Source organism: Lytechinus variegatus, chromosome 2, assembly GCF_018143015.1.
Source record: "Lytechinus variegatus isolate NC3 chromosome 2, Lvar_3.0, whole genome shotgun sequence".
Lineage (NCBI taxonomy): Eukaryota > Metazoa > Echinodermata > Echinoidea > Temnopleuroida > Toxopneustidae > Lytechinus > Lytechinus variegatus.
In genome coordinates, this window is record NC_054741.1 from 62718697 (window position 1) to 62746628 (window position 27932).

A 27932-nucleotide genomic window follows, 5' to 3' on the forward strand; every position below is an offset into this window, starting at 1 on the left:
ATCTGATTGGCCACCAGTGTGCTGACGTCATCAATCATGATTTCAAAGTCCAATTCTTCTTGCTTTAGGAGCATGCGCAAATTGGTCTGGCTGTTGGGTTGTACCATAATGTCGACAGGGCGGCCAGGAATTCTTGAAACGCTGGTCCAAAAGTCAAACTTTTTAGAGGAAGAAAGAGAATGAGGTGGCAGGAAGAAAAAATAATAAGGTTATTCGGCATCGCATAGTAATTCCCTCAAGCCAGGGGTAGCAAAATTACCCCCCCCCCCCTCCCCATGGGTGATCGATCGGTAACGAGGGATAACGAGTTTAAAGTTTTTACGCGCCAGTCATTGCGTAGAAGGCCTTTTTTAAGCTGCGAGTGAGGAAAGCTATCTAAAATTTTGACCTTTTTGAGACAAGAGTCTAATTTTGTGACAGAGTTTGATATGACATTTAGAAATATATAATGATTTACCCATTTTCTTTTCCTTTTTTCTCCTTCTTCCTTGGTAATGACTTTTTGGGGCCTCTGTCCCCTAGCCCCACATCTGCGCCCCAACGAGTAGGGGGGGGGGGTGATTTAAAGTATATCTTAGCTTTATTTCTACAACAAGACCTACTACAATTTCAGGACTAGATCAATAACTTGAGAGCGAAGCGCGAGGTGATTTTTTTTAATGACTGAACTGATATGAGCCATTTGAATTTAATCCGGGATAAAGAATAGAAACCGAAATTAAGTGACATTCAAAAGGCAGGTAAAATATTCGGGGCGCAACCCATGCGCTTGGTTGCGAGTAGGGGCAAATTTAAAGAAAGATATAATATCATGATGTATAAAGACATTCATATTCTAATCAATTCTGGATTTTTTTCCTTTTATCCGTCCATCTGTTTCTAACAATTTCTGAAAGGAATGGTTTCATTCAATAACAAAATAAAGAAAAGAAAATTTTCAAGAAAAAGAGGGATGGTCATCATGCGTAATCCCCTGCCCCCATTTTCATTTTGACGCAAACGAGGACATTTCTGAAGGGGAAGATCACCCCACTGATCTCTATAGAGATCAGGGAAGGGGAAGGGGAAGATCACCCCAACAGAGTTAGTTTTAATCAACGAACGTAGAGGGCAACAACACTTTGAAATTTGGCAATGATTAATCATAACCATAATCTCAATAAAGTGATAAAACCTACGCATATGCTAGGCTATGCGTAGGTTGTGGGGCGGGACGACTACTAGATAAAATGAGAAGAAAGGGGCGACCGTTTTCCCCCCTTATGTCTATAGAGGGGAATATCAGTACAAGCAACAACCCTCTGTCCCTCCCCGAAAAGTGTGTGCGTGTGTGTGGAGGGTAAATTGCCCATTCGTCTACGACAAACTCGTCCACTCATCACACGGTCTACTTTCATTTAGTCTAATGCCAGTCCGTCCGTCAGCATTTCTTCTAAGAACCATTTGGTCCAATCATCACTTCGTCTAATCACCATTTCGTCTATGACCATTTCGTCTCATAACCAGTTGGTCTAATATTCATTTAATTTTTATTCATTTTGCAGAGTTTAACACTTACTCCAATTAGACCGAATGGTGGACTAATTGACTCTATTGGACCAACTGGTTATTATACGGAATGGCATTAGACTAAGTAAAAGTAGACCATGTGGTGAGTGGACGAACTGATGGTGGACCGAATGATAGTAGACGAGTTGGCAAGTTGTCAGTTTGACGAATTGGCACGAGACGAATTGGTAATACACCGTGTGGAGCAGGAGGGGGGGGGGGGTTACATATCCCACCTCATGATTTATCCCAGTTAAAATTACCTAATGTGGACAGACTGTTTATATCCCTCTGTATGAAAACCAAATAATATTGCTCTTTTCCTGTCCAGAGTCTCTTTTGCGTAACAATTACTATTATGGAAATTTTGCCATCCAATGGTTCTGCCATGGTTACATGGCTCAACAGCCAATCAAGATCAAGGATTCATTTGAAGTTACCACTGGCTGGATGGCAAAGTTACTGTGATAGTATAACTGTTTATACTACGGGACACGGATGGTTTTCTTCTCAGGGAGGAGTTGATTAGATAAAGAGTGATGGAAATATCGCGGTGAAATATTAACTTTCGACTTGATTAATTTGCTATGCGAAATATGATAACTCAAGTCATATCTTGTATAAAGGTCATCTTTCATTTTCATTGCATTACAAGTCTCGGAATATTACAGTATACAGTGTATTAACAAAGGAAGAAAAATTGCACTTATTTTTACGATAGTCATGATAGTGATGACTTATGAAATGAAACTAAATACACGTATTAACAAAACTTTATATGCATATTTATTTTTCGACGAATATAGTAATGTGCAATTGAAATACACTATCCACTGAAAGTCTCACTTTGTCTTTGTATATTTTTTGCGTTACTTCTGTTTTTTTTTCGTGTTTTACCCCGTGAAGGCCCAAAATGTTGGAATTCCCTTCAAAACTTAAAAAATTCCCCCTTTCTCTACACTTTTAAAAGAAAGTTAAAAAATCTTTCTTACTGAAATCCTTCAAATACGTCTAAAAAATACATCATCACAGATTTTTATCTTTATTCACCGTTCCTTTTTCACTCATGGGCTACTTTGCTTCTGTTTTGTCTACACTCCTCTCTCTGTAGTTCATATGCAGTTCTCACAATCATTCCTCACCCCCCCCCCTCTCTCTCTCTCTCATTCATCCGCTTTCTTTCTATAGTTTCTCTTGATCTCATTCCTGAGTTTTTTTGCGTTATTTTCGTATGTTCTGGTTATTTAATATTTTCTTTTTATGATGTCTCCTGTTGGCAATCATGGTTTATATTTTCATTTGTATATACAAAATTTATTTCTCGTTTGTCATATTATGAGGAGCCCACAATATACAAGCTTTGCTTTTTAGTGGGATCCTCCATTTTCACAAATTGTAAATCACAAATCCCTTTACACATGATTATGTTGTATGTAACTTTCTATAACATGTCTTTTTCAAGTTGATTTAATGACCTTGGTATATTTTTTATGATGTTGACTTGTTTGTTTTATATTTTGTTGAAAATGAAATGAAATACAAACAATACATTAAAAATCACATTTCTTACCTCATCCATATTTTCTTCAATGTAGTTTAGCCATGTCATTTGTCGTTCTGTTGTTGGTTTCATCCTCCAGACTTGGTGTCTGTAAAAAGTCATGGGTAAAAGACGGAAAAGAAGGACAAATTAAGATCATGAGGAAGGAGATGGAGAAGGAGAAGGAGAAGAAGAAGAAGAAGAAGGAGGAGGAGAAGGAGAAGAAGGAGGAGGAGAAGAAGAAAATGAAAAAGAAGGAGAAGAAGGAGGAGGAGGAGGAGAAGAAGAAAATGAAAAAGGAGGAGGAGAAGAAGAAGAAGAGGGAGAAAAAGTTTATGCTTGTATTCCAACTAAAGTCTGTAAAGTCTGAAGTCTCAATCCGTTCGTGGAATAATATATAATTTTCTTACCCTTCATATTTCGCAGAGGCGAAAACCACGAAGGAAACGAGGAGAAAAATCAGCAGAGCTCTCATATTGGATATACTACAAGTAGAGCCGGAGAAGATATTGTGACTACGTACCTCAAATCCTCGACTTTTCATTACATCAGCACACTACATGGCATATATCGTGGGCAGGTCCAGCCGAAAGGGTGTGTGAGGTTCGGGGGAGGTGATAGGGTTATGCATGAATAAAGGACAAGTCCACCCCAACAAAAAGTATATTTGAATAAAAAGAGAATAATCTAACAAGTATTACACTGAAAATTGCATCAACATCAGATGTAAAATAAGAAAGTTATGACATTTTAAAGTTTCGCTTAATTTCACAAATCGGTTATATGCACATCCTGGTCGGTATAGCAAATGAGGAGACTGATGACGTCATCCACTCAATATTTCTTTTGTATTTTATTGAATCAAATATTCTAATTTACTCCTCATTGTTAAGAGAACCAACGACTAATTCCTCCCCCCCCCTCCCTCCCTCATCATCCTCTCTCTCTTCTCCTCCGTTGGCTCCGTGGAGGTAAGAATTTCATGAAAGTTGTTCATAGACTTACACATAATTGATGCTCGACTGGAACATGTTCTCTGGTGCTTGGTCAGATACGAAAACATAGGGTTCATTAATTTCAATGCAAGAAAGGGTCACAGTCTTGAGTAAAATCATTCATAATTTTCGGACAGCTTAATGAATCACCCACCTGGTCAGAGGCGTACAGATGGAGGGGCGGTTGGGGGTGATTGCCCAACACCCCAAATTTTTCATGACCAAGAGAGAAGGAAAGAAGAAGGGAGAAATATGATACTTTCTGAAATTTTTATCAAAAGCTATCACGAAATTGGATAATGTCAAAATTTATGCTCGCTCGCAACTTTTTATAAATTTTGCCCGATACACCATAATCTTTCCCCCTCAAAAATTTTCGCTCATTACACCACTGCACCAGGTCCATACGAGATGACCAATCATACCTTATTTCCCCCCTACTCCACCCCCATCCATTGACACTGTGATAGAGATAGTCATGTGAATCTTACAACATGTTCCACAATTATGAAAGATAAATCAAATAGCATTATCTTATTTTTGAGCTATAAGTATATCAAATGATAATTGCAGTACAGCCAAAAACACTAGTATTCATGTCTTTACATTGAAACATATGATTGAAGAGTTTTGTGCTATTCTTATTTGGAGTCTTGCTAAATCATTAGTAGAATTGCATGTGGAAATCTATACAAAACCAATCCGCATCCTTATCAAGAATTAATAACAACTATCGTTCTTCATGCTTTAATAGTTAAAATTATACTTCATAAGCTTTATCATTCATTATTACTCTTGGTATTGTAAAATATATCAATTTCATAGATTTGTTTATACAAAAATTATTAATTCAATAATAATTTACAGTAATGGAGCAGTCAAGAGATATAATTATTCAGGGCGAAAATGACATTTTGTCATGCTTCATGTTTTAATGAAATACAAAAGAAATAGAATGCGACTTCATTTGCATATTCAACGTGTTGTGCATATAACCATTCTGTGAAATTAAGCCAAGCTTTGAAATGTTTAAAAAAAATATCATGAGTCTAATTTTGATGAAGTTCTGTTTTATGCTTATTTGATATTTCTCTTTTAATTCAAATCAATTTGTTGTTGGGTTGATTTTTAAAGACATACTTCAGTAGTGGGATATTTAACTACTTTGTCAGCCAGAATGAAGATAACTAAATTAAGCAGATGGTAATTAAAGTATTTCACATATAAGTGACATTTATTTAGCAAAATCTATTCAGAAATGGCAACAGCATCAAGGAAACAACCACTGAAATTTTTATGATTGTACTGCTCAAAAACTAAGTCATGTGGTGAGGCAATCGGATTCAAGTTTAAGTGGCATGGATGAGAGCAGCGTGATTTATGATATTACTGCGACCCGATAACGATTCAATACCTTTCAAATTACTGCATTGGTGGGCAATTACATGTACTCAGAAAGCTTTCAATTAGTCCCATATACCATAACCTGATTGGAATTTAATATCAGCATCCATTCTAAAACTGCTTTTCTACAAATGTTTCTGAGACAAAATGTGACTTCCATTTCATAGAATACCTAACAATTAAACTAGTTTCTATGGAAACCAACAGCTTAACTGGTCCAACATGTTTCATATTCACTTGGTCTCCAAGACGATGTCTACTTCTGAGATAGTCCAATGCCACATGGACTAAACCTGTTTGATTTACTATCAATTTAGTCTAATTGCCACTTGGTCTAAACTACACATTATCTTATGAGTCATTGGTCCGAATTCACAAAGGTGGTTTTGAAAACCCATGGTTGAGTCCATGATTTATGCAGATTTCCTGTATAAATTATGCTTAATTTAGCGCATATCTGGCGCGTGTATAAAAAATGTCCAATGCTGATGCACACTTTTGTCACAGTGGGCCATATTGACGCCTGTTGCCATGGTAAGAAACGCTATTTCATTCATGAGTCCACTGTTTTTATTCATGAGTCCACTTTTTTTATTCATGAGTCCACTCTTCAAACAGTGGACTCGTGAATAAAATAGCGTATTTAACCATGGTAACAGGCGTCAATTTGGCGCACTGTGACAAATGGCGCATCAGCATTGGACACGTTTTATATACGTGCCCGATACACGCTAAATTAAGCGTAATTTATACAGGAAATCTGCATAAACCATGGACTCAACTGTGGGTTTTCAAAACCACCTTTGTTAATTCGGGCCATTATGGTTGACCCCCAAACTTGCAACAAAAGGTGTTTCCACTGTTTCTAGATGGTGTCCCAAAATACCTCACAACTGACTGTCCTTGTCTTAAAACCCCTGAATAGAAACCAAATTAAAGACAATAAGTAATGGATGAAATGTGGAATAGGCTATGGCCGCCAATTTGTACACCATCTTGGATTCCCAAGTATCCTGGAGTGCTCATGTTCACTCTAACATGTATCAAGAGATCTCTATATCCCCCCTTCCCGACCATGGAATATGCACCAGAATATGTCAAGGGTGGATAATTGGCAAGTTATGTCCATTTTTGGTGAATGTCTGGAAAATAACCACTTTCATGCCAACTTTTGTAATTTTTAGTAAATTTTTAGCATGCTATTCCTGAGGTCAAGTCGTATCAAAATGGGTTGAAAAAAAACCTTTGTTTTAATTTTTTGGGTAGGGCTGTTCTTTTTTTGTATATGGAACCGACTAAATAGACACTAAATTTCAGTATAGTCTCATGCCCAGTTGTCTAATTTCCACTGCATCTACTTTTAAGTTTTTCCTTTTCTTTTGGTTCATAAACAAAAAGTAGACTAATTGGGGTTAGACAGACCAAGTGGATATTAGAGGAAATGGGTATAGTCTAACTGGAAATGAGACAACGCACTGAATGCACAAAATGGCAATAAGACCAAATTTGACCATCCACCCCATAACGCAACAATAACTTGCCAAAACCCATATATTAGAATTTCGATGGGTTTTAAAACACATCCTAATCTGTAAAATGGTACATAACTTGTTGTAATTAATCAACAATAACTTATACAAATTAGTACTTGATTGAATGCAGAAGAAACTAAACGAAAGCTTCACAAAATAAGGAGAAAACAACCTTCACTCAAACATGAGATGTGCACACTGTGCTATCTCAATTAAACTTCCAAGCAGTCCATAAAAACTTGCGTCAAAGAAGCTCTTTTATCTTGTTTTCTATTCAACTTTAAGACTTTAAATTTTGACAGTATGAAGACAAAGAATTACTCTTTCAAATAACCCTTGTTATTGATTTTTAAAACCAAATTAATATTTTGGCTATTCACAGAGAACTTTTCCTGGGGCCCGTTGCAGAAAGAGTTGCAATCAATTGCAACTCGAAATTTGCAATCAATCGCAACTCTAAAAATCATGCGCAACTTGATTTTCAACCAATCAACAGCGCGCATTTGGGACTTGCGATTGATTTTTTGACTTGCATTTAAACGCAACTCTTTCTGCAACTGGCCCCAGGAGGCGTATTGTTGGTTTTGGGGTGGCTGGTAAAAAAGTTAGTAAATGATCTGGTTATAGGCAAAAATAGGGTGAAATTATGTAGGATGAGACCAAACAGAAAAAAAAGATAAATCGGGACCCCGTCTTACAAAGAGTTACGATTGATCCTATCAACCTCAAATTATATGGAAATCCATCAACGTCATAATTTCATCTTCAGAAAATTTGCACATTGTCCTTTGTAAACAAAGAGAAGCACACTGAATTTTCAAGAAAACTATGAATGTATGAATACACAGCATATCTAGAAAATATTTTGAACAAACATGTATTATACAGGCCTGCCAAACCTTCTACAACAAATGTACTCTAAAAAAGGAATAGTTGGTATTTATAAATGTTGGGGTTGCTGGCCTTCCATAGTTGTGTTTGATCGGATCAATCACAACTCTTTTAAGACAGGGCCTGGGTGGAGACCTATCAGAAATTTATCACAGGTGAAAAAAGTACAATAAATTTGCCAATGATTTGTATTTTTCTTACAAACAGAAAAAAAGTGTATCATAAACTTCGAAATCAAAGCAATATCATTACTTCATTTCACGCAGAATGTTAGGGAAAGATTCAAAGAGCACAAATAAAACAGGATTTAAAATTTATGTTGACTCACATATATGCGCATCCTCTTTCAAATTTGTATGAAATACTCGGCAGTTGAAAAATAGTGTCTCTGTACAAATGGCTTGATCTAGGTTTAGATGAATTTCAAGACTTCATATTCTGACAGAATGATGATGAAGAATTCTAGTTTATTGCAGGCAAAACTGCAATTTTAGCAAATGACAGAGACCTTGCTTTGCAACTCTTTGTGGTTTGTTCAGTGGCCATAGAGATTGCAAAAAACATGGTAATTTATGGTAAATGTTTTCTAAGTTACACATGATTTTAACACAAGACTGAAGACTAGGCGATCTTTTCATGAAAGTTTTCAGCACCAACAAGTTAGTCATTCTCTGATACAGTGGTGGCACATGCCAACCCCCCCCCCCCCCCCCTAAGAGGTACACACAACATTTTTAAGCAGGATATGCCATGCATTAGCAAGTGAGGACCTTTTACTTTTTCATTGTTACATTTTTCCTGGAACAAAATGACCGTCACTTTGGAGTGATTTTTTTTAGGCTTGGCAATTTTTTCCTCTACAAAAATGCCCCCCCCTTGGAAAATCCTGGATAGATCTGCCCCTGCTCTGATAGTTAAAATAGTATAAACTAACAAAAAGAAGGCAGTGCTTCTTAACCGGTCAACAATCTTAAATTTTGTCATTTGCCGACAGTTGCCAGGGGAAAAATGTTGATGAAACATCCCCAGTTTTGGGGTGTTATTAACCCTCCATCAATTTTTATCATCCCTATTTAGTTAAGTTGAAATCAAACCTTTTTAAAATTAAAATTCATATTGAAAACAAGCATCTGAATGCAAAGTTTATATTTTTTCAATATTTGATTAGAGATAAAGAATTCAGTCCTGCTATAATTTAAGAAGAAAAAAAAATTGGTATCTCATTTAGAACAAATGAAGAAGAAGAAGATGACGACAGAGGAGGAGAAGAAGTGACACATGAAAATCACTTACAAATAGCTTTATGAAATGGACAATCTAAATTGCCTACCCTATCTTTGTAGCTCAAAAAAAATCAAAATGAGTTTACAAAATTGATTTAAATGCTGTTCTTGATAGCTCAACACCAAATGAGATACATCCCTGGGCATACATCAATTTAAACTTGGTGCTGCACTGAAGTAATCATTGGCAAAACACCAACCCAGAAGATCAAGAGAGAACTTGAAATCATCCATTGGATAACAGGATTATTCCCGCAATACTTAATCTCTCTCTTAAACTTTTTACCTTTCTTTAGATGCATGGTTTTGTTGCACAAGCAGTGATACATTTTTTTGCATTAGACAAATGAGTGCTACAAAATATATACCCGGTACACTCTATCAAAGAGTGGTATCTTGCCACACATGCACTGCATGCGTGAGCGAGTTGACATATACACAGTTTTAGTCTCTGACCCAGCATTGGTCACAGCCTGTCTGATGATCCATTTCCATACCAGGACAAAGAGTCTTTTTTTCTATTCTTGCCTTCTGATCTCCAGAGATGCAAATAAAGTTTATCAATTGTTGCATATTCAACAAAATATTAGAAAAAATCAGTAGCCTTCTGTCTTTGTGGAGCAGTTCTCTTTGGTAGATTGAGGAGATTGTCTGTCAAACTTGGTGGTTCCGCTGGAGTTCTTGTGGAGGCGGGACTCGCAGTGACCGACTGAGCGCGCCTTGAAGCCGGTGACTTCCCTGGGGTTAGTCCAGGCGTCCTGTTGGGTGTTCCACCAAGAGAGGGCGTCCTACTACCAACAGAGCGTTGCGGAGACGGTGTGTAGCTTGCCCTGAGAGCTTTGTCCGTTTGACCCACGCTTCTTTGGACGAGTTTCTGTGCAGCTGATGACAGCGTTCGTATCCGGTCCATGGGACTTGCAGAACCAAAACGACTTGGTGATGGACTACAGGAAACATGAAAATTATAATCATTTGATAATTGATGCTTTACTCTAACACATTTCAAGTTTGAAGGTAAATAGTCAAATGTCTTCTATGCAGCTCAAACGGATGACAATGGTAAAATGGATCAAAGAATGAAATGTAAACTTTGCATGAAATCATATATTCAACAGTAAATCTAAAATAAATTTCTTTGCATGATTAATTAACCTTTTCAAAATTAAGAGCACCAGTATGGGACACAAATGGAATGTGCTTAACTGGCTGGCAAATGTTGTAAATGAGAACAAGTCACACAAATTGGTCAAAGTCATTTCATCCAAATTGAAAAGCAGATCCTAAGCTTGAAGTAATATAAAACTTGTACCCCCACAAGTTCTTGATCTAAACTGGAAGAACTTTTGTGAGAGCTTTAAAGAATAGAAAGAAAAACAAATTTTGAAGTTTGAGGTTCACTCAAGTATGATTGCTACACAAATGTGCAAGCTAGGTAAAACTTACAGCAGTCTAATAAATAAGACTAAAAAAAAACTCTTGCGTCTTATTTTTTGTATAAATTTATACATATAAAGGTCTAGAAATGTTTACAGTATGAAGAAGGAATACTCTTTCATCTAATAGATTTAAATCTCCAAATTTGATAATCAAAGACCAAATTACTATTTTGTCTCATTACCCTCTCCATCCTAAAATTAACTTAAACAACTTGCCTGGCGACTTATCATTTTGAGACAGATCTTCGCAAATGAAGAAACATATCTACTAGAACTAGACACACTATCTATAAAGGGAGAGTCTCCCTTAAAGTTTCTCCACACACCAGAGACAAAAGTCTGAACTGTAAATGAAAAACACCAAGCATGTTATATACCTGACAAGATTCTTGGTGACTCGTCGCAAGGCTTCTTCTTTCTTAGCTCTATTCTTCTTGGTCACCTTATCAACCAGTGATAAACCAAGCTTCTCTTTCTTTGGAACACCAGGCATCTGAACATAAAGATAAAGAGATATTATTCACAGATATTTCTTATATAATTAGTTTTCAACATAAGATCATACAAATTCCATTCAAATGCTGGTTAAAAAATAAGAATTTAAATAAAGATTGCAATTTAACTTAAATTGATGGGATTAAAATTAATGAGAATCTGATTTAGTAACCAAGAAATTAAGTTCCCGGGGGGGGGGGGCCACTTACATTGACAAGTGGATACCATGCGCGACCAAAAAAACACGTAAAAAGGATGTCTTTTTCACGATAGGGCACGTTACGTACGTTACTTGATAAGGGTGTCAAAAACACAAAAATAATGAAAAAAGGGTATCTACTTCGCTAGGAAAATTACGTGTTTAGGGTCGAATTTGCGGGGATGATAAAACAAAATTAAAATGTTTTATAAAGGATGTCCTTTTTACCCCAACAATTCGTGTTTAGAGTCCGATTTGCGCGAGGTGTAGAAGGTGGGGTCGTACTAAACCAAATAAGGTAAAACCGACAACCGAAGGACCCGTAACATTTCAGGGAATATTTGCCAAGAGTATCGTTTTGTTTCCAATACTTGTTAAGGGTAGGGTTTCACAAGCCAATACTTGTTAAGGGGTGCATTTTAAGAATATTGAAATTACGTGTTTAGCAGGGTTGGCGATTTTTTTGCTTTTTTTTAAAAAAATCAAAAAAATCGGATTTATTTGATTTAAATCAGATTTTTTTTATTTAAATCAGATTTTTTTTGATTTTTTTTATTTTTTTTAAAGTTCCTTCGAAAAAAAGGGTAATTATCCCCCCCCCTTAAGCAAGGTTTCCACTTTGGCGAGTTAACATCGCGAGTTATGGCGAGTTATAGCGAGTTGCCAAAATGAGGCACTCGCGATAACTCGCATAAAGCTCACCATGAAACTCGGGATAACTCGCGACAACTCGGCATGACTCGGCGGAGCTCGTTCAAGATCGGGACAACTCTCCTTGAAGTCGTGAGCAGTTTCAAAATTTTTGAACATGTTCAAAAATTTTGCAAAATCGCTGTAACTCGTGCTGAACTCACCTAAACTCGTTGTATACTCGCAGTACTCGTAATAACTCGTAAGAAGCTCGAGATAACCTCACAATAACTCGTAATAACTCGCCACATCTGAGTATACGCGAGTGCGTTCCGAGTTTTCAAGAGCGAGATACGAGCATTGCGATCGTTTTACGAGTCAAGTGGAGGTGCCCACGAGATTAGCCCGACTTTAGATCGAGCACCCCGAGTTACAGCGAGTTTCGAATGAGTTTATTCCGAGTGCGTGGCAAGGGCTCAGAGGCATGCCGACTGAATGATAAATGTCCAGTGATCTATATTTTCCCCACATATAACCCCCTAAAAAAAAGTTTGGAAATCTGAGTTTGGCCATTAATTTCTCCCAACTCCAAAATTTACACATTGCATATTTAACATCATTTAAAAGGTCATTTGATTTTCTTTACAATGATACCATGCTTGTTATGATCATGTCATCACGAAAAGAGCAGGATTCAAAAGTGTTGGATGAAGTTTGAATTGAAAAGCTGCAAAACGAGCAAAAAAGTTTGGAAATCTGAGTTTGGCCATTAATTGAAAGCTCAAACGATAACTTACCAGTTTGAAGTTTGAGCAGAATTTTATGAGGGAGTTGAGTGAGGAGATTAATTGAGATCCCGCCTCGCACATGCGCACTCATTCTTCGGAGCATCAAAATGTGATCGCTGTTTAAAATATCAGCTTCCTAATGCAGCTGATACGAACGAACATTAGCTTTAAGTCACCACAGACTATTAAAATTAATTTCTCTCAAGAGGGAGGGAGAGGAGGGCAATTAATCTCCTCACTCAACTCCCTCATAAAATTCTGCTCAAACTTCAAACTGGTAAGTTATCGTTTGAGCTTTCAATTTTATTTCGTTCGTCTCGAGAGGAGACTAATTGAGATTTTGTAGCTCAGCGAACACATTTTGAGTTGCACTGTCTGCAAAAAGACATGTTTGTGCAGATACAAAGGATATACAGTATGGAACATGTACAAAGCAAATTTGTATATACCTTATTTCTACTTTACTACTGTTGTAGAATTGCTTGCGAAAATTCAGTTTCTTCACTATCAGCAAGAGGTTTATTGTAATATTGCTGGAAGGTTTTTTCTCTTGACCATCCAGCTTGATTCATGATGCTAGAAATAGGCACACTTGCTCTGATTGCTGCCGATGTTGCAGCCGATCTTGTAGAATGTGATTTATACACTGAAGTATCAATCCCGGCGCCTGCTAATGTCACTTTGATCCATCTGGATATGGTCTGTGATGAAACTTTGCCATATGGCTTGGTATAGCTAATGAACAAGCGTCGTTCTAGTCCTCTGATAGACTTGGTCCTTTTCATATATGCTTGTAAATATTTAACAATACACAACCTCCTGTCTGATGGATATGCCTTCAACTTCATAGTGAAACCATGGTGACCTGGTCTGCTGTGCTTGAGCAGTTCATCAACATGAAAACTCACTGAACTTTGTTTCAGTTCCATCTTATCTAAGTTTAACAAATGTAACGTCTGCACCCTTTGTGCAGAGACTAAGGCTAACAATAAGCAAAGTTTATGTGTAAGCTGCTTTAAACTTAAAGTCTTAGCTGGCGAAAGCCTACGTAGAAATTTGAATGCTACGCCGACATCCCAAGTGTCTTGATAACGTGCTTGTGGAGGTCTGAGGTTAAAGGTCCCTTTAAGAAACCTACAGATAAGAGGTTGTGTCCCCACAGAATGAACACTATTCTCCAGCGTTACATACAAGGATAATGCACTTCTTGCTGCATTCATTGTACTATAACTAGCCTTCTCTCTATGAAACAGTTCTGCTAAAAATTCTAACACAAAGTTAACTGAAGAACGAAGAGGACTTTTCTTCCTGCTTTCACAAAATTTTGTCCATTTTGTCCAATATACTCGGTACTGACGTTGAGTAGACTTCCTCAATGATGCTGTCAACACGTCGGTGATCCCTTCATCTAAGCCTATATTCTCGAAGGGTCCCCTGTTACCCTGCAACACAAAAGATCAAGGCGATCATAAAGTGGGTGAGGTAAGTTTGTTACAGGTTGTCTAAGGAGGTTAATGTCTCTTCTAAGGAGCAACGGTTCCTCCACAAGGATGCTATTAAGGCATGGGAACCATGATTGTGTTGGCCAGTTTGGAACGACCAAAATGCCCGATGCCCTATCAGACTTGATCTTTTGAATGCATTTAGCCAATAAGCAGAAGGGAGGGAATGCATAAAAATCTAACTTTCCCCAGTCTAGTGTGAATGCATCAACTGATTCTGCATTTGGATCTGGTAACCATGAAACATATCTTTGTGTTTGTGCATTCAACCTGGAGGCAAAAATATCAATTTTTGGGCTGCCAAATCTTTGGATGACTTTTCTGTATGCTCTTTTGCTGAGCATCCATTCAGTTCTATCATTGAAATTGCGTGATTCATAATCTGCTTCAATATTCTGGCTGCCTGGAAGGTGTGCAGCACTAAGCCAGATATTTCGTTCCATGCACCATTTCCAAATTTTTATGGAAAGCTTGTTACAACTTGGGGATTTAATGCCTCCCATGTTATTTACATAGCACACTGCTGTTGTGTTATCAGATCTAATTAAGATATGAGCATTGGATGTACTACTATGAAAGGATCTCAGCCCTAGATCGATGGCCAAGATTTCTAGATAATTAATTTCATTATTTTGTGCCTTTTCATTTTCAGACTGATTCCACCTTCCCCCTGTATGAACTTGCATATTTGTGGCACCCCATCCATAGCCACTAGCATCCGTGCGGATTTCAAATTTAGGGTTTTCCCTTTTGATAGGAGCAAATGCACTATCTGCATGACTTATCCACCATTCTAGTTCCTGCTTCGACTCACATGATAGCTCCATAATTCTGTCATAATGCCCTTTATTCTTTTTCAAGGCTTCTATTTTTTCTTTCTCCATATTCCTATAAAACAATGGTCCATGCTGGACAGCAGGGAAGGTGGAGATTATCTTTCCGATAACATGTGCGACATGTCGAATTGTGGGTTTTGGTTGCAGGAGTAACTTTTCACATTCTTCCCTGACATTCTGAGCTCTCTCTACTGGGAGTTTAATGGTCATGTCTACTGTATTGAGGGTAAAGCCCAAGAACTGGAGCTCCTGTACTGGTTTTAGTACTGATTTTTCTGGGTGAACTTTAAACCCTAATTCTGAAAATGCCTGCAAAGTGGCATTAATTGCAGACTCAACTTTTTCTTTTGTGTCCCCAATAAGAATTGTATCATCAAGATAACCAAGTACAATATGACCCTTTTCACGTAGTGAAGAGAATACTGGTTTCAACATCTTAGTGAATAACCTGGGTGCAGAGGTTAACCCATTTGGCAGTGCCTTGTATTGCCACTGTTGTCCTTGCCAATTAAATTGCAAGTATTTCCGGAATTCAGAATGAATCGGAATAGAGTAGTATGCATCTTGGAGGTCTACTGAAGCCATGTAAAAATTTTCTGCCAAGAGGCAAATCACAGAATGGATATTATCCATCTTAAAGTGTTGTTTAACCACAAATTCATTTAAGTCTGATAGATCCAAGATCAATCTTAGACTGCCATTTTTCTTTGGCCTTGTAAATATGTTGGAAAAATAACCACCCTTGATAAAGGGTGAACTTCTTTCTATTACATTCTTTCCTTCAAGATTTCTCAGTTCAGCTGATATCTTATCTGTATCTGATCTGTTACGTTTAAATTGATGACATATCAACCTTTCTGGATGTGGTAAACTTGTATCAAATTCTATCTTAAAACCCTTGACAGCTTCCAGTATTGTATGATCGGATGTGATTTTCTTCCAATTATTATAATATTGTTTCAGTCGACCTCCAACAGGGGATGCTTGGTCAGAATTATTTGTGCATGCAATTTCATGATCGTTTGTATAAAACAAAGAATTATTGCTACCTACCTCTTGGGGTATACTGGTAGCTACTTCCGCTGGGGATTCTCTCGGTATCTGCCCTGAGATGCTGGTGGTTTTTTCACCATGGGGGCTTGTGGCTGTCTGCGGCCCCTGAAAGGGGCCTTTCTGTCCAAAAAAGGCCTGTAAGGAGCACCCGATTGTGGTCTATGGTTAGGAGTAGACCATCCTGCAGCTCTGTAACCTTGGCGGGAGTAATCTCCAGCTCTGTAAGGGTGGTAATTGGCGTGAGCTCGATAACGGCCACGGCCTGGCTCTGAAGTTTTAACAACTCGTCCAGTAGCTTTCTGCTCTTCGGTCATGTCCTTAACTCGCTTTCCCAAATCGTCCCCAAAAAGGAACTTTGTGACCGGAATAGTTGGTTTGCACAGGTGGCTGTATGCAGCATTCATGTCAGGCTTTATTTGTTCCTTGCGTAGAGCATTCATTTCATAATTTGCATTAGACAGCAAGGCCAATGCATCTTGTTGAGATGGAGAAAGGTTGCCTGACGAGATTGAGCGAGTGAAGGCAGTCAAGCCCCTAGTGAGGGACTTCTGTACCCTAGCTAGCTTGAGGTCTCTGCTTCTTGTTGAAGGAGACAGATTCTCCCAAATAACAGGGTTCACTTTAGGTACATCCAAGTAGGGGCAGTTGCTTGGTGGCAAATATTTTATTCCAGTCTCTTCGAGGACTTTCTCCTCCAATTTATTGTTCATCATGAACATTGTTGAGCTAGCTATTTCTTCTTCAAGAGGAGGCCCCTCATCAGATTGGGCAGCAAACTTAGCTGCGAATGTGGGAATCATTTTTGGCAATGTGGATTCCTCTTGGGAAGTACATGTGATGTCATCGTAATCAACATCAACTGGTTGCGTGTACAGCCTTTGGCATGATTGGTACGGATTGATGTCATCATGATCATCAGCTGAGTCCTCATTATGAGCATGTTCAGCGTAATGTTGGTCATAATCTTCCTCCGGCAATGGGAGAGCACCAATGACACGGTTAAGCATGGATTCCAGTTTTGTTAAACGACTGTCAACATCAGCCAAGTTTTTATTTTCATCCCGTGAGTGGGACGACTGCTCCTTTTTTGAAGATGAAACTGAAGCTTGGGGTCCGCTATTGCCGTCTTTAACATTGCTTTGCTTCTTCTTATCTTTCTCTGGTTTCTTAACAGGCCGTTTATCGATCTTCTTCCCGCTCACGGAGCTCTTGGGCTCATGACTTGTGAGGCTTTTGGAGGTGGATGTGCTCGCGGGGTGCTTAGACCCATGGTGGAGCATCGCCGCCGGAGTTTCGGGGGCCGAGGAGGCTCTCGGTCCGGTCGGAGACGGACTGAAATCCGCCGAATCCTGATCGCGAGCGTTGCTCGAACTCATGATAGAAAACGTAAAAATACGATTCTGAAGTGCAAGAAATTATCACCTTGCCTTGAATAACTTCTGAAAATAGATATGAATAGTCTTTTGAGTAAAAATGCGTCGTATTTCCGAAGAAAAATCCTTTTTTCTGTAAGAGTGCGGCAGGTGTTTGAACCTGCTAATTTGCGATGAAGCGATAATGAGTGCGCATGTGCGAGGCGGGATCTCAATTAGTCTCCTCTCGAGACGAACGAAATAAAATTTCTCCCGACTCCAAATTTTACCCAATGCATATTTGATATCTTTCAAAAGATCATTTGATTCCCTTTAAAATGATCCCATGCTTGTTATGATCATGTCATCAAAAAAAGAGCGAAATTGAAAAGTGTTGGATGAGGTCTGAAGTAAAAAGCTGCAAAACGAGCAGAAATAATCATGGAGGGTCAGTACAGAACATGATTCTTTTGTCTGTGTCAATAAAGATGAAAATCCATTGGCCCTGCTTTTTCATTTCATAATGTTTTCTTGTGGTTTATATTTGTTTGTTGTGTGTTTGCTTGCGCAGAGGTATGTTTGATTCCATTTGAATGTTGATGTTAAGGTGCATGAAAACAATTGCTGAGAATCTCACTCATCATCATGGATGAAAAGAACAGTGACTTTCAATATTATGTCATTTTGCAAATTTTGAATTTTGACCTTGCCCAACATTTCAAGGCACTGCACCTCCATGTGAGCCAAAATCACATCATGGAAAGTATCATTTTAAAGAAAATTAAATGAACTATTCATTGATATTAATTTAACATTGATATTAACTAAAACCGAGGCGGGATTACCGATCAAACTCAAAAGAAACCGCTTAAAAACTCACTCATCACCACGGAAAAAGGAACAGTGACTTTCATTATTGTGTCACTTCGCAACTTAATTTTGAATTTTGACCTTGCCCCACATTTCAAGGCACTGCACCTCCATGTGAACCATAATCATGTAGGGTATCATTTTAAAGAAAATTAGATGATCTTATCATTGATATTAATAACAATTGATATTTATTAAAACCGAGGAGGGAGTTTATTTTAAAGTGAACATTTTAACTGACCCACGCAATGTACAATTACTTTTAAAAAGGCTGCATTATTACAACTTTCAACAAAATAAGAAAAGAAATATGCCTCGATCTAAAAGACCCAAGAGTTGTAGCCATTCAGGTAGGGAAACAGCGAATGAAGATGACATTCAAACAAGGGTAGAAGAAGTGCAGGAAGAGACAATTGAAACGGAAGAAAAGTTCAATGACGAGCAGAGCCAAGGTAAAAGAACAAGACATCAAACTAGACAAGGTCCAAGTGGAGCGCCTCTGGCAGTCTAACCTGCATCACGCTATCCAATATAGTAGCAGTGCTGACTTTGAAAACTACTATAAAATAATTATTCACAAAACACCATTCATACAATGATACAATACTACGTTCATTGACAATAAATGACATTTGACCTTTATCATGTGACCTAAGACTTCAGTTGTCAGTGATACTTGATTACCCTATATCCACATTTTATAAACTGTATCTAAACTTTGAAAGTTATGACAGCAATATAGTATTAATCTCCAAAATGGCCAAAGTTCAATAACCTTAAATGACCTTTGACTTTGGTCATGTGACCTGAAACTGGCATGAGATGTTCGGTGATACTTGACTACTCTAATATCCAAGTGGATGAATCATATCCATAAGCTTTCAAAGTTATGATGGTAATTCCACAAATACCCCCAACATGGCCAAAGTTCGTTGACCTTAAATGACCTTTGACCTTCGTCGTGTGACCTGAAACTCTCACAGGATGTTCAGTAATACTTGATTAATCTTATATCCAAGTTTTATGAATCAGATCTATAAACTTTCTAAGTTATGATGGTAATTCAACAGATCACCCTAACATCACTAAAGTTCATTGACCTTTAACCTTGGACATGTGACCTGAAATTCGCACAGGATGTTTAGTGATACCTGATTACTCTTATGTTCAAGTTTCATGAATCAGATTCATAAACGTTCAAAGTTATAATGTTAATTTAACAAATACCCTAATTAGCCAAAGTCCATTGACCCTAAATGACCTTTGACCTTAGTCATGTGACTTGAAACTCAAACAGGATGTTTATATTCTTTAATAACCTTATGTCCACGTTTCATGAACTTGGTTCATATATTTTCTAAGTTATGATGACATTTCAAAAATTGAACCGTAAGTTAAGATTTTGATATTGATTCCCTCAGTAAACATGGTCTAAGTTCATTGACTGCAAATGACCTCTGACCTTGGTCTTGTGACCTGAAACTCAAGAAGGATGTTCAGTAATGCTTGATAAATCTTATGGTCAAGTTTTATGAACTAGGTCTGTATACTTTCTAAGTTATGATGCCATTTAATTTCAAAAACTTAACCTTCGGTTAAGATTTGGTGTTGACGCCACCGCCGCCGGAATCCATCTTTGAGTGCCAAAAAATGTGCATATCTCGTCCCTTGGTCGTATGAAACTCTTATCACTCGTAACAAAATCTTGATAACTCGTTCATAGCTCGCTTTAAGTCGTATAAAGGTCACCGCAACTCATACTAAGCTCGGCCTGACTCGTTTCGCGCTCGGTTCACTCGTACAGCGAGCGTAGTAAACTCGATGTTGAGTCTTTTGTCACTGAAGCAAATTCCAGGAAAAAATGTAAATTTCACGCGAGCTTGTGCGAGCTATGGCGAGTTAGAGCTCGCGCAGCTCGCGTATGACTCGCAACTCCAACTCGCCAAAGTGGAAACCTTGCTTTACTCTTACAATGACATCAATATTGATGTTATACATTTCACCCCTAATATTGTTCTTAACCACATATTTTGTAATTAAAATCCAGTAAAAATGGACAATTAAAAATAAATTTGAGGAATCATGTATCTGAACTTAATTCTATCATACATAGGCCTATGAAGGAATATTCCATAGGGAATTCCCAGTGAGTAGAGAAAATTCCCCTCTGGGATTTTTCATTCAAATATTTAAAAAATCCAAGAGAAAAAAAAATCCCTTATCAAAACTGCCAACAAACCCTTTGCCAATTACTAGTATTCATGTATATTGTAAGAGAAATAATTCAAATCAATGATTTTTTTCAATTAGTCACAGCTTTACAATAGTCAAAGAGAGACTACAACTGGTTAAGGATCTTTTTGATAAAAAGCTCTTCTCTTGCTACAGATATAGATGCAAAACTCTCAGTTTTGGAGAACAATATAAGAGATAGCTTAGTCAAAGGGTGACTATACTACATTATGTTACTGTGATTTTTTTACATTAATCTACAATTTTCATTCCCATATTCTCTACAAAAAAATCTGTTTGATCCATGAAGTATGAAAAAGAATCTACTTACTTTTAACTTAAAGGATAAAAACTGCAAAACTGCTTAAATTACAACATATGTATTACAAAAAGAAGTATTTTATTTCAAATGAGACACAGCTTACAACTGCCAATGATTGTAACTGAAGTACCTGCATCTTAACATTAAAATGCAGTGTTAAATGTTTATTCTGAGTTTTGCAAATTGTTGTTATAGAGCTCTTTCCATTATTACATGCAGATACAAAACTTCCATTATTTGTAGCACTGAACATAAAATGGGCTGCAGTGACTTAAAAGGTTTATAAGAGAAAGCTTATGACTGTACTACATTATGTTAATGTGATTTTTATGATTATGTTATTTAAAACATCAAATGTATGATAAATGTAACAATACGAAATAAGAGGCATGTTAAATATGTTGATTACATGCAGGTATCATTTTTTTTATTTTTACATGACAGAAGTAGTTATGTGTAGGCGAAGGATCAAAACTGGAAAACTGCCAACAAACCTTTTCTCATTGACTTTTATATATTATATATTTTTTTTACAAACTGCTCTCTGAAAAGTTGGATTATGTGAAAACTTTATGTTAAGAAAGAAATTGACTAATAATAACTGACAAAGAATGTAAAATTTCAGAAGAAAAACTCGACATAATTTACAAAAAATGAGTACCTATTGACAACATCTGTAGTTTTTGTCTCACCTGCGAAGCAAAGTGAGACTATAGGCGCCGCTTTTCCGACGGCGACGGCGGCGGCGTCAACATCAAAACTTAACCTGAGGTTAAGTTTTTGAAATGACATCATAACTTATAAAGTATATGGACCTAGTTAATAAAACTTGGCCATAAGGTTAATCAAGTATTACTGAACATCCTATTAGAGTTTCATGTCACATGACCAAGGTCAAAGGTCATTTAGGGTCAATGAACTTAGACCATGTTGGAGGAATCAACATCGAAATCTTAACCTGAGGTTAAGTTTTTGAAATGTCATCATAATTTAGAAAATATGTGGACCTAGTTCATGAAACTTGGACATAAGGTTAATTAAGTATCACTGAACATCCTGCATGAGTTTCACGTCACATGACCAAGGTCAAAGGTCATTTAGGGTCAATGAACTTTGGCCGATTTGGGGATATCTGTTGAATTCCCATCATAACTTTGAAAGTTTATGGATCTGATTCATGAAACTTGGACATAATAGTAATCAAGCATCACTGAACATTTTGTGCAAGTTTCAGGTCTCATGATTAAGGTCAAAGGTCATTTAGGGTCAATGAACTTTGGCCGAATCGGGGTATCTGTTGAATTACCATCATAACTTTGAAAGTTTATTGGTCTAGTTCATTAAACTTGGACATTAGAGTAATCAAGTATCACTGAACATCCTGTGCGCGTTTCAGGTCACATGTCCAAGGTCAAAGGTCAATGAAATTTGGCCGAATTGGGTGTATCTGTTGAATTACCATCATAACTTTGAAAGTTTATGGATCTGATTCATGAAACTTGTACATAAGAGTAATCAAGTATCACTGAACATCCTGTTCCAATTTTAGGTCACATGATCAAGGTCAAAGGTCATGTAAGGTCAATGAACTTTGGCCATGTTGGGTTTTTTTGTTGAATAACCGTCATATCTCTGTAAGTTTATTGGTCTAGTTCATAAAAAGTGGACATAAGAGTAACCATGTATCACTGAACATCTTGTGCGAGTTAGAGTAGTATTCAAGTCAGCACTGCTGCTATATTGAACCGCGTGATGCAGGTGAGACGGCCAGAGGCATTCCACTTGTTAAGGAATTACCTGATTTTATTAATTTGATTTTAATTTGTTTTAAGTAGATATGAAGACTTTGTTGATCTTTTATTGATATAAAGTTAATTCAAAGTTTTTCAGTTGACTTGAAGAATTAAAACTGCATTGAACAAATACTTTGTCCATGATTTGTACATTTTTCAATGGAAGTGATTTAAATCAATGATTTTTTTAAAAAAATCATGGTGATTTAAATCGCGATTTAAATCACGATTTAAATCAACGTGATTTAAATCCGCCAACCCTGGTGTTTAGGGTGCTTTTTGAGACCCCATGGTCGCGCATGGTATCCACTCGTCGGGATTAAGTTGCATTAAGTTGTGAGTGACATGAACAGCTACATGAAACACCATGCAAAATCTCTTGTCAAAACATCAATACCTCAGTTTTGTTAACATTTTCCCAATATCATCAATTAACTCAATATTATCAGTATACTGTGCAGTCCCTAATAATGATAACATTCCGATTTCATATAGCCCTCAATACATCATAACAAAATAACTACTTTACGTAATGTATGTACTTTGTCCAATCCCTTGGGAACATTCCAAGAGTTTCAAAACTTGAATGGTAAGTATAACACAAGTATTCATTGGATTTTTCAAATTCTAAAGAAAATGTGATTTACATTTTTTCTGAGCACCCAAAGGAGGTCCACAAATTGTTTAATAATTCAGTGGCTATATAATGGAAATAAGTTGACCTCACTACTCCTCAATAGAATTATTTACCTTGAACTGTGGCCCTCTAACCATTTGAACAGGTGTGTCGCCCCCATCTAACCTGAATGGTGTTCCTTCTATCTCACCCCAAGTCATCATGGGAGATTCATTCACACCTAAAATAAGAAAAAGAGATAAACATGTTCATAAACATATTAATCAATTTTAATGATTCACTCCAAAAGGCTCGAAATCCAGTTTTGATGAATAGTGAGTGTTATCAGTCTACTCTTCGGGTAGGGACCTGTCTTTGAATAAGGGTTTTTTAGCTCAATGTGGATAGCATCATAATAAAGCCATTAAAAAAGGGAGTGGAAGGTGTCATCAAGTTTTATACAGGCCTGAGTAAGACGGGAAACAAATCATGCAACAAGTGCATTACTAAACAATTTCTTTTTAAGAACCTCGATCACCGACTCCTTAACTCAGTTTGAGACAAGTAGAGGAAGTGGAGATCTATGCAACCAATTGGATTTACAAAATTGGGCCTAAAGGAAAGCAAGAAGCCTCATACATGTATCTGCTGTACAACATGAAATGTGGAACAGTATAAAATGAAAAATTGTCATGGTCAAAAATCTAGAAATAGCCTGAAGACTTTCATATCTGGGAGATATCAGGTCTCCATTATATAAATGCTTAATGATTACTCGTAGGGGTAAGTTTCATGATTGATCAAACGCAATACTTATACACAATATTCACTGCAATCAATCTCAATTATCAGTACCACGCTCAATCTCTGAGTTTTATATTACAGGGCCAAGATGACTCACCTGGAGCAGGAGACGGAGTAGCCACAAAACCATAGCCATTGACCTTGGGACCGTCTGATGGGGTCAACTCTTTACCATCTGCACCAACCCTCCCATCCTGTCGGCTTGTTCCTGCTAGACCGGGGAGGGTCCCGGTGCTGGGTCGGGGGAAGGGGTCAGAGGTCAGTCGGGTGTTGGAGTGGGCGATCTCTTTCTCAGGTTTTTTCAACAGTTTCTCTGCAAGACTTGGTTCCACACCTGAAAAGTTCAAAGGTTTGCAATGTGACCAGACTTTACCAGGCAAGAACGTGAAAATTTGTAATATGAATAGCAATTTATAAGACCTGAATTTGTTCAGGTTTTTTAAATATATTTTTTCTAAAAGCATGGGGTCTGACAAAATCATATTTTTCCTAATCAGAAATAATAAAAACTATTATCATTCATTCAACATACTATACAAATCATCGACTAACGATTCATCCATACCTTCAGGCACATACATGAGTGCATTCTTTGCCTCATATTTCCATGTGTTCAACCTATTACTCCTAGAATCAATGGCTAGCTGTTCAGAGCTCTTTAACTTCAGCATATCCTCCGTCTCAGCCGCATGGTTCAGCTCGGCTTCATACAGCCAGGCGTGTTTCTGTCGATGCTTCTCCTCAGACCTGGCCATGATGTCTCGGAACGACGCGTTGTCTTCGCTGGTGTACTTGGTCAGGTATTTGTCTAGGCTCAATGATGTATCACTATCAGCTGGAAAAACACACAAATATATGCATTCATTAATCATATTTGTCCAAAGGAGTGTACATGTATGAAAACAATGTGATCAACTCCATGCAATGTCTGTTTCATTTATTGCCTGAAATATATTCATTACAATCAGATCTTAAAAACATTTGACACTAAAACATGCTACCAACTGATCAACAGACATAAGTGAGCATGAACTTCAGTTGAATTTTTTGTATACACTTACCACTCTATCAATATTTACTTGACATGTATTTGTTAAGGGTTAGGTATTAAGGTGTACACTTGTACATTCTACAGTGAAAAACCGACTCAGAGCTCCATGGTTCAAGACCTAGCTGTGTCGTCTTTTGGATGGTGATGTTGGAAGTTGGGTCTTAATGTAAGTAATCGAATTGACTGATACAGGTCTCTAGTAACGATCAAATGACATAAAATATCAAACTACATGTACTTTTAGAAACCTTTAACCCTAAAAAGACGGGGGGGGGGGGGCTGATTTAGCCCCCCTCGACATTTTTCGCGATAAATCCGCCGCTCGAAAATTTTTGACCGCGTCGCTCATTGACTGTTTACTTTCAAGTCTCGCGCAACTTTTGAGACCAAAATTGTGACCCCCAGGTATGCGGTTCCGAAATTACGCAACATTCCGTAACTGCATGCAGACCCAAAATTACTCAGAAACATGAATTTGTGTACAAATCCAACGCAGTGTTTTTAGCCAAAATGCATAAATGTATCATTATTATTTTTCCTTTCACTGCTTAAAACAATTAATTATATCTTGTTTATGGTCAAAATAAAGTCCCCGACAATTTCCATTGAAAAAACAATAAAAACCAAAAAAGTTGAAAAACATAGAAATACATAAGAAATTTAGAAAACAATAGAATGCATAAGAAAATAAATGTTTTTTTGAAATTTCTGAAAAATAAATTTGATCAGATGCCTATCTAGAGTATGTGAAACAAAAATTAGCATGTTAGGGGCATTATTTTATTAATTAGAGCAAATTTATGATTTTATGCATAAATTAGCATAATTAATGAGCAATGAGATTTTTTTGCAGAATTTGATATTATAGTTTTGTAGATAATGCCACGGGAAACGTGCATGCCAATTTTCGTAGCAATCGCGCATCGACGGCCGAGATCATAAGGGGGGTTTAATCAGCCCCCCTAGTCTTCTTAGGCATCGAAATAGCCCAGTCTATTTAGGGTTTAAGACAAACTTACATTTCTCCTCCAGTTTTGTCAAATCTGTGTCTCTTGATGGTAAATCCTCATTCTTGAAGTCATTATTTGCAGTCCTTGGTGTATCACTTGCAAACTGTCCTGGTACAGGGGTTTCAAATGTGGATGGAGTTTGCTCTCTTTCTGTAAAAAAAACCAAACATTATATCACATAACATCTTATTCAAAGCTGTTGTGTTACTATTTATCTCAATCCCAATGCCCCACAGCAGCCTTGTCCTTTGACTAAAAAGGTCATACTACAATTTACCACTTCCCCACCCAGGGTACTAAGCTTCACAAAACACTTAACTGCATACTCAGGATGTGCCTACATTGTGTGCATGAATGACAGACTAAATTTGAAGACAGGGGTAATAATTATGTGTCAACGTGTCATAGATATTAAGTGTGACAGACGCAGTTATAACTTGATGTTGATAATTATCCTCATCATCCTACTCATCAGCACATCATCATCATCAATCAGTATCAACATCATCATCATCATCCTCATGATCATCACCCCCATCATCGTCATCATCAACATCATCACCATCGCCATCATCATCATCATCATCATCATCCTCCTCCTTCTCCTATCAATCATATTTTTTGCATAATCACCATCATCACTAACACCATCATCACCACCATCACCATCATCATCATTATCATCATCATCATCATCACCACCACCACCACCACCACACACACCATCACCATTACATCCTCATTATCATCATACCTTGCATGGGAGTGACAGTAGATGTTCCAGGTCTTGATGTTCTGCAGGTGGATGCATACTTGATGGCCATCTCTCTCATCTTCTCCAAATCATTCCTCTGCATGGCTTCCATGTATTCATGCTGAGCTTTCAACTTCTTCAAGTCAGGAAAGAAGTCACGCTGGATGATTTTTTCCAGGTCCTTTTATGGAAATGGACAGCAAGGACTTGATATTAAACAAAAATCACAATATTACACTGGCACATAAGGCAGAAATTAAACTGTTTCTGATTAAACGTAGTAATTTCTTTGCTACTTGACATGCTCACTGTTCATAACTGTTTTTTTTTAATGAATGCAAGACTGAAATTTAACTAATCAGTTTCCATACACATCACCTACATGTATTTTAATGGAAACTTAGAGAAGAAAATTATGAGCGAGCGGTATGAGAATGGTATCAGTAAAAGAAAAAAATGAGAAGTTGGTCTTTCATATCATCATAAATTCACATTGTAATACATGTGGTTCATCACCTTTTAATACTACCTTCCATAAACCTTCATTTTGTTACACACTTTTTTTCGTACACGTACATGTAAATAAAGAAAGATAAATTTAAATTTACATCTATAAACACTGTAAAACCCATTAAAGAGTACTAGAACTGGTGGACAGGATTACTCACGCTAACAAACATCTCTTCATCAAGTACTTTTCTTTTGTCTGGTTTCTTTTCTTTTTCCCATGCTGGTTTGGAAGTCAGAGGAACCATGGCTTTCTCATCTGATTTTACCAGGGCCATCTCTACTTTGTCAGGGCAGGACTCTCCAGCAAAGCCAACCTCAGATTATAGATCACCTTGATTTAACTAAGTATTCTTAATTACTCGTCAACCTGCAACATAACAAAAATATTGACTGACATTAGAAAGCAGGGAAGCACACAGATAATATAATCTTCTTGACAGGATTTAGACCAGATTTAAAGTACACCTCTTGATCTTCAAGAATGAT

The 27932-nt window shown here is 37.3% G+C and overlaps 3 protein-coding genes across 3 annotated transcripts in view; all 3 read right to left on the reverse strand.

The window, feature by feature from the left end:
* LOC121409555 (carboxypeptidase B-like) overlaps positions 1-3635 on the reverse strand; it is a 12368-nt gene extending 8733 nt beyond the window's left edge. The window contains exons 1-3 of the mRNA XM_041601468.1: positions 3499-3635; positions 3119-3197; positions 1-158 (exon numbers count right to left, since the gene is read on the reverse strand). The exon at positions 1-158 is cut by the window's left edge and continues 91 nt beyond it. Of these exons, the coding sequence (XP_041457402.1) occupies positions 1-158; positions 3119-3197; positions 3499-3632 (371 nt within the window). The 5' untranslated portion in view covers positions 3633-3635. The remainder of the gene's footprint in view (positions 159-3118; positions 3198-3498) is intronic.
* A 5936-nt stretch (positions 3636-9571) lies between these two features.
* LOC121408582 (splicing factor ESS-2 homolog) lies at positions 9572-27873 on the reverse strand. Its single transcript, XM_041600096.1, has 8 exons — positions 27605-27873; positions 26937-27117; positions 26192-26332; positions 24687-24956; positions 24219-24455; positions 23452-23558; positions 11007-11122; positions 9572-10137 (listed from the first exon to the last, which is right to left on the reverse strand). Exons 1-8 carry the CDS (start codon positions 27719-27721, stop codon positions 9780-9782), a joined length of 1527 nt encoding a protein of 508 aa, XP_041456030.1. The 5' UTR covers positions 27722-27873; the 3' UTR covers positions 9572-9779.
* On the reverse strand, positions 13343-17508 carry LOC121408583. Its single transcript, XM_041600097.1, has 2 exons — positions 16133-17508; positions 13343-14183 (listed from the first exon to the last, which is right to left on the reverse strand). Exon 1 carries the CDS (start codon positions 17506-17508, stop codon positions 16153-16155), a length of 1356 nt encoding a protein of 451 aa, XP_041456031.1. The 3' UTR covers positions 13343-14183; positions 16133-16152.
* Positions 27874-27932: the final 59 nt, after the last annotated feature.

Bases quoted from the DNA above. Each gene is read 5' to 3' on its own strand.
- LOC121408583 (XM_041600097.1), bottom strand. From the start codon at position 17,508: ATGAGTTCGAGCAACGCTCGCGATCAGGATTCGGCGGATTTCAGTCCG.
- LOC121408582 (XM_041600096.1), bottom strand. From the start codon at position 27,721: ATGGCCCTGGTAAAATCAGATGAGAAAGCCATGGTTCCTCTGACTTCC. The intron at 27,118-27,604 runs GTGAGTAATCCT...TTTCCATAAAAG, and splicing joins ATGAAGAGATGTTTGTTAGC to GACCTGGAAAAAATCATCCA. The intron at 24,957-26,191 runs GTAAGTTTGTCT...GTGTTTTTCCAG, and splicing joins GACAAAACTGGAGGAGAAAT to CTGATAGTGATACATCATTG.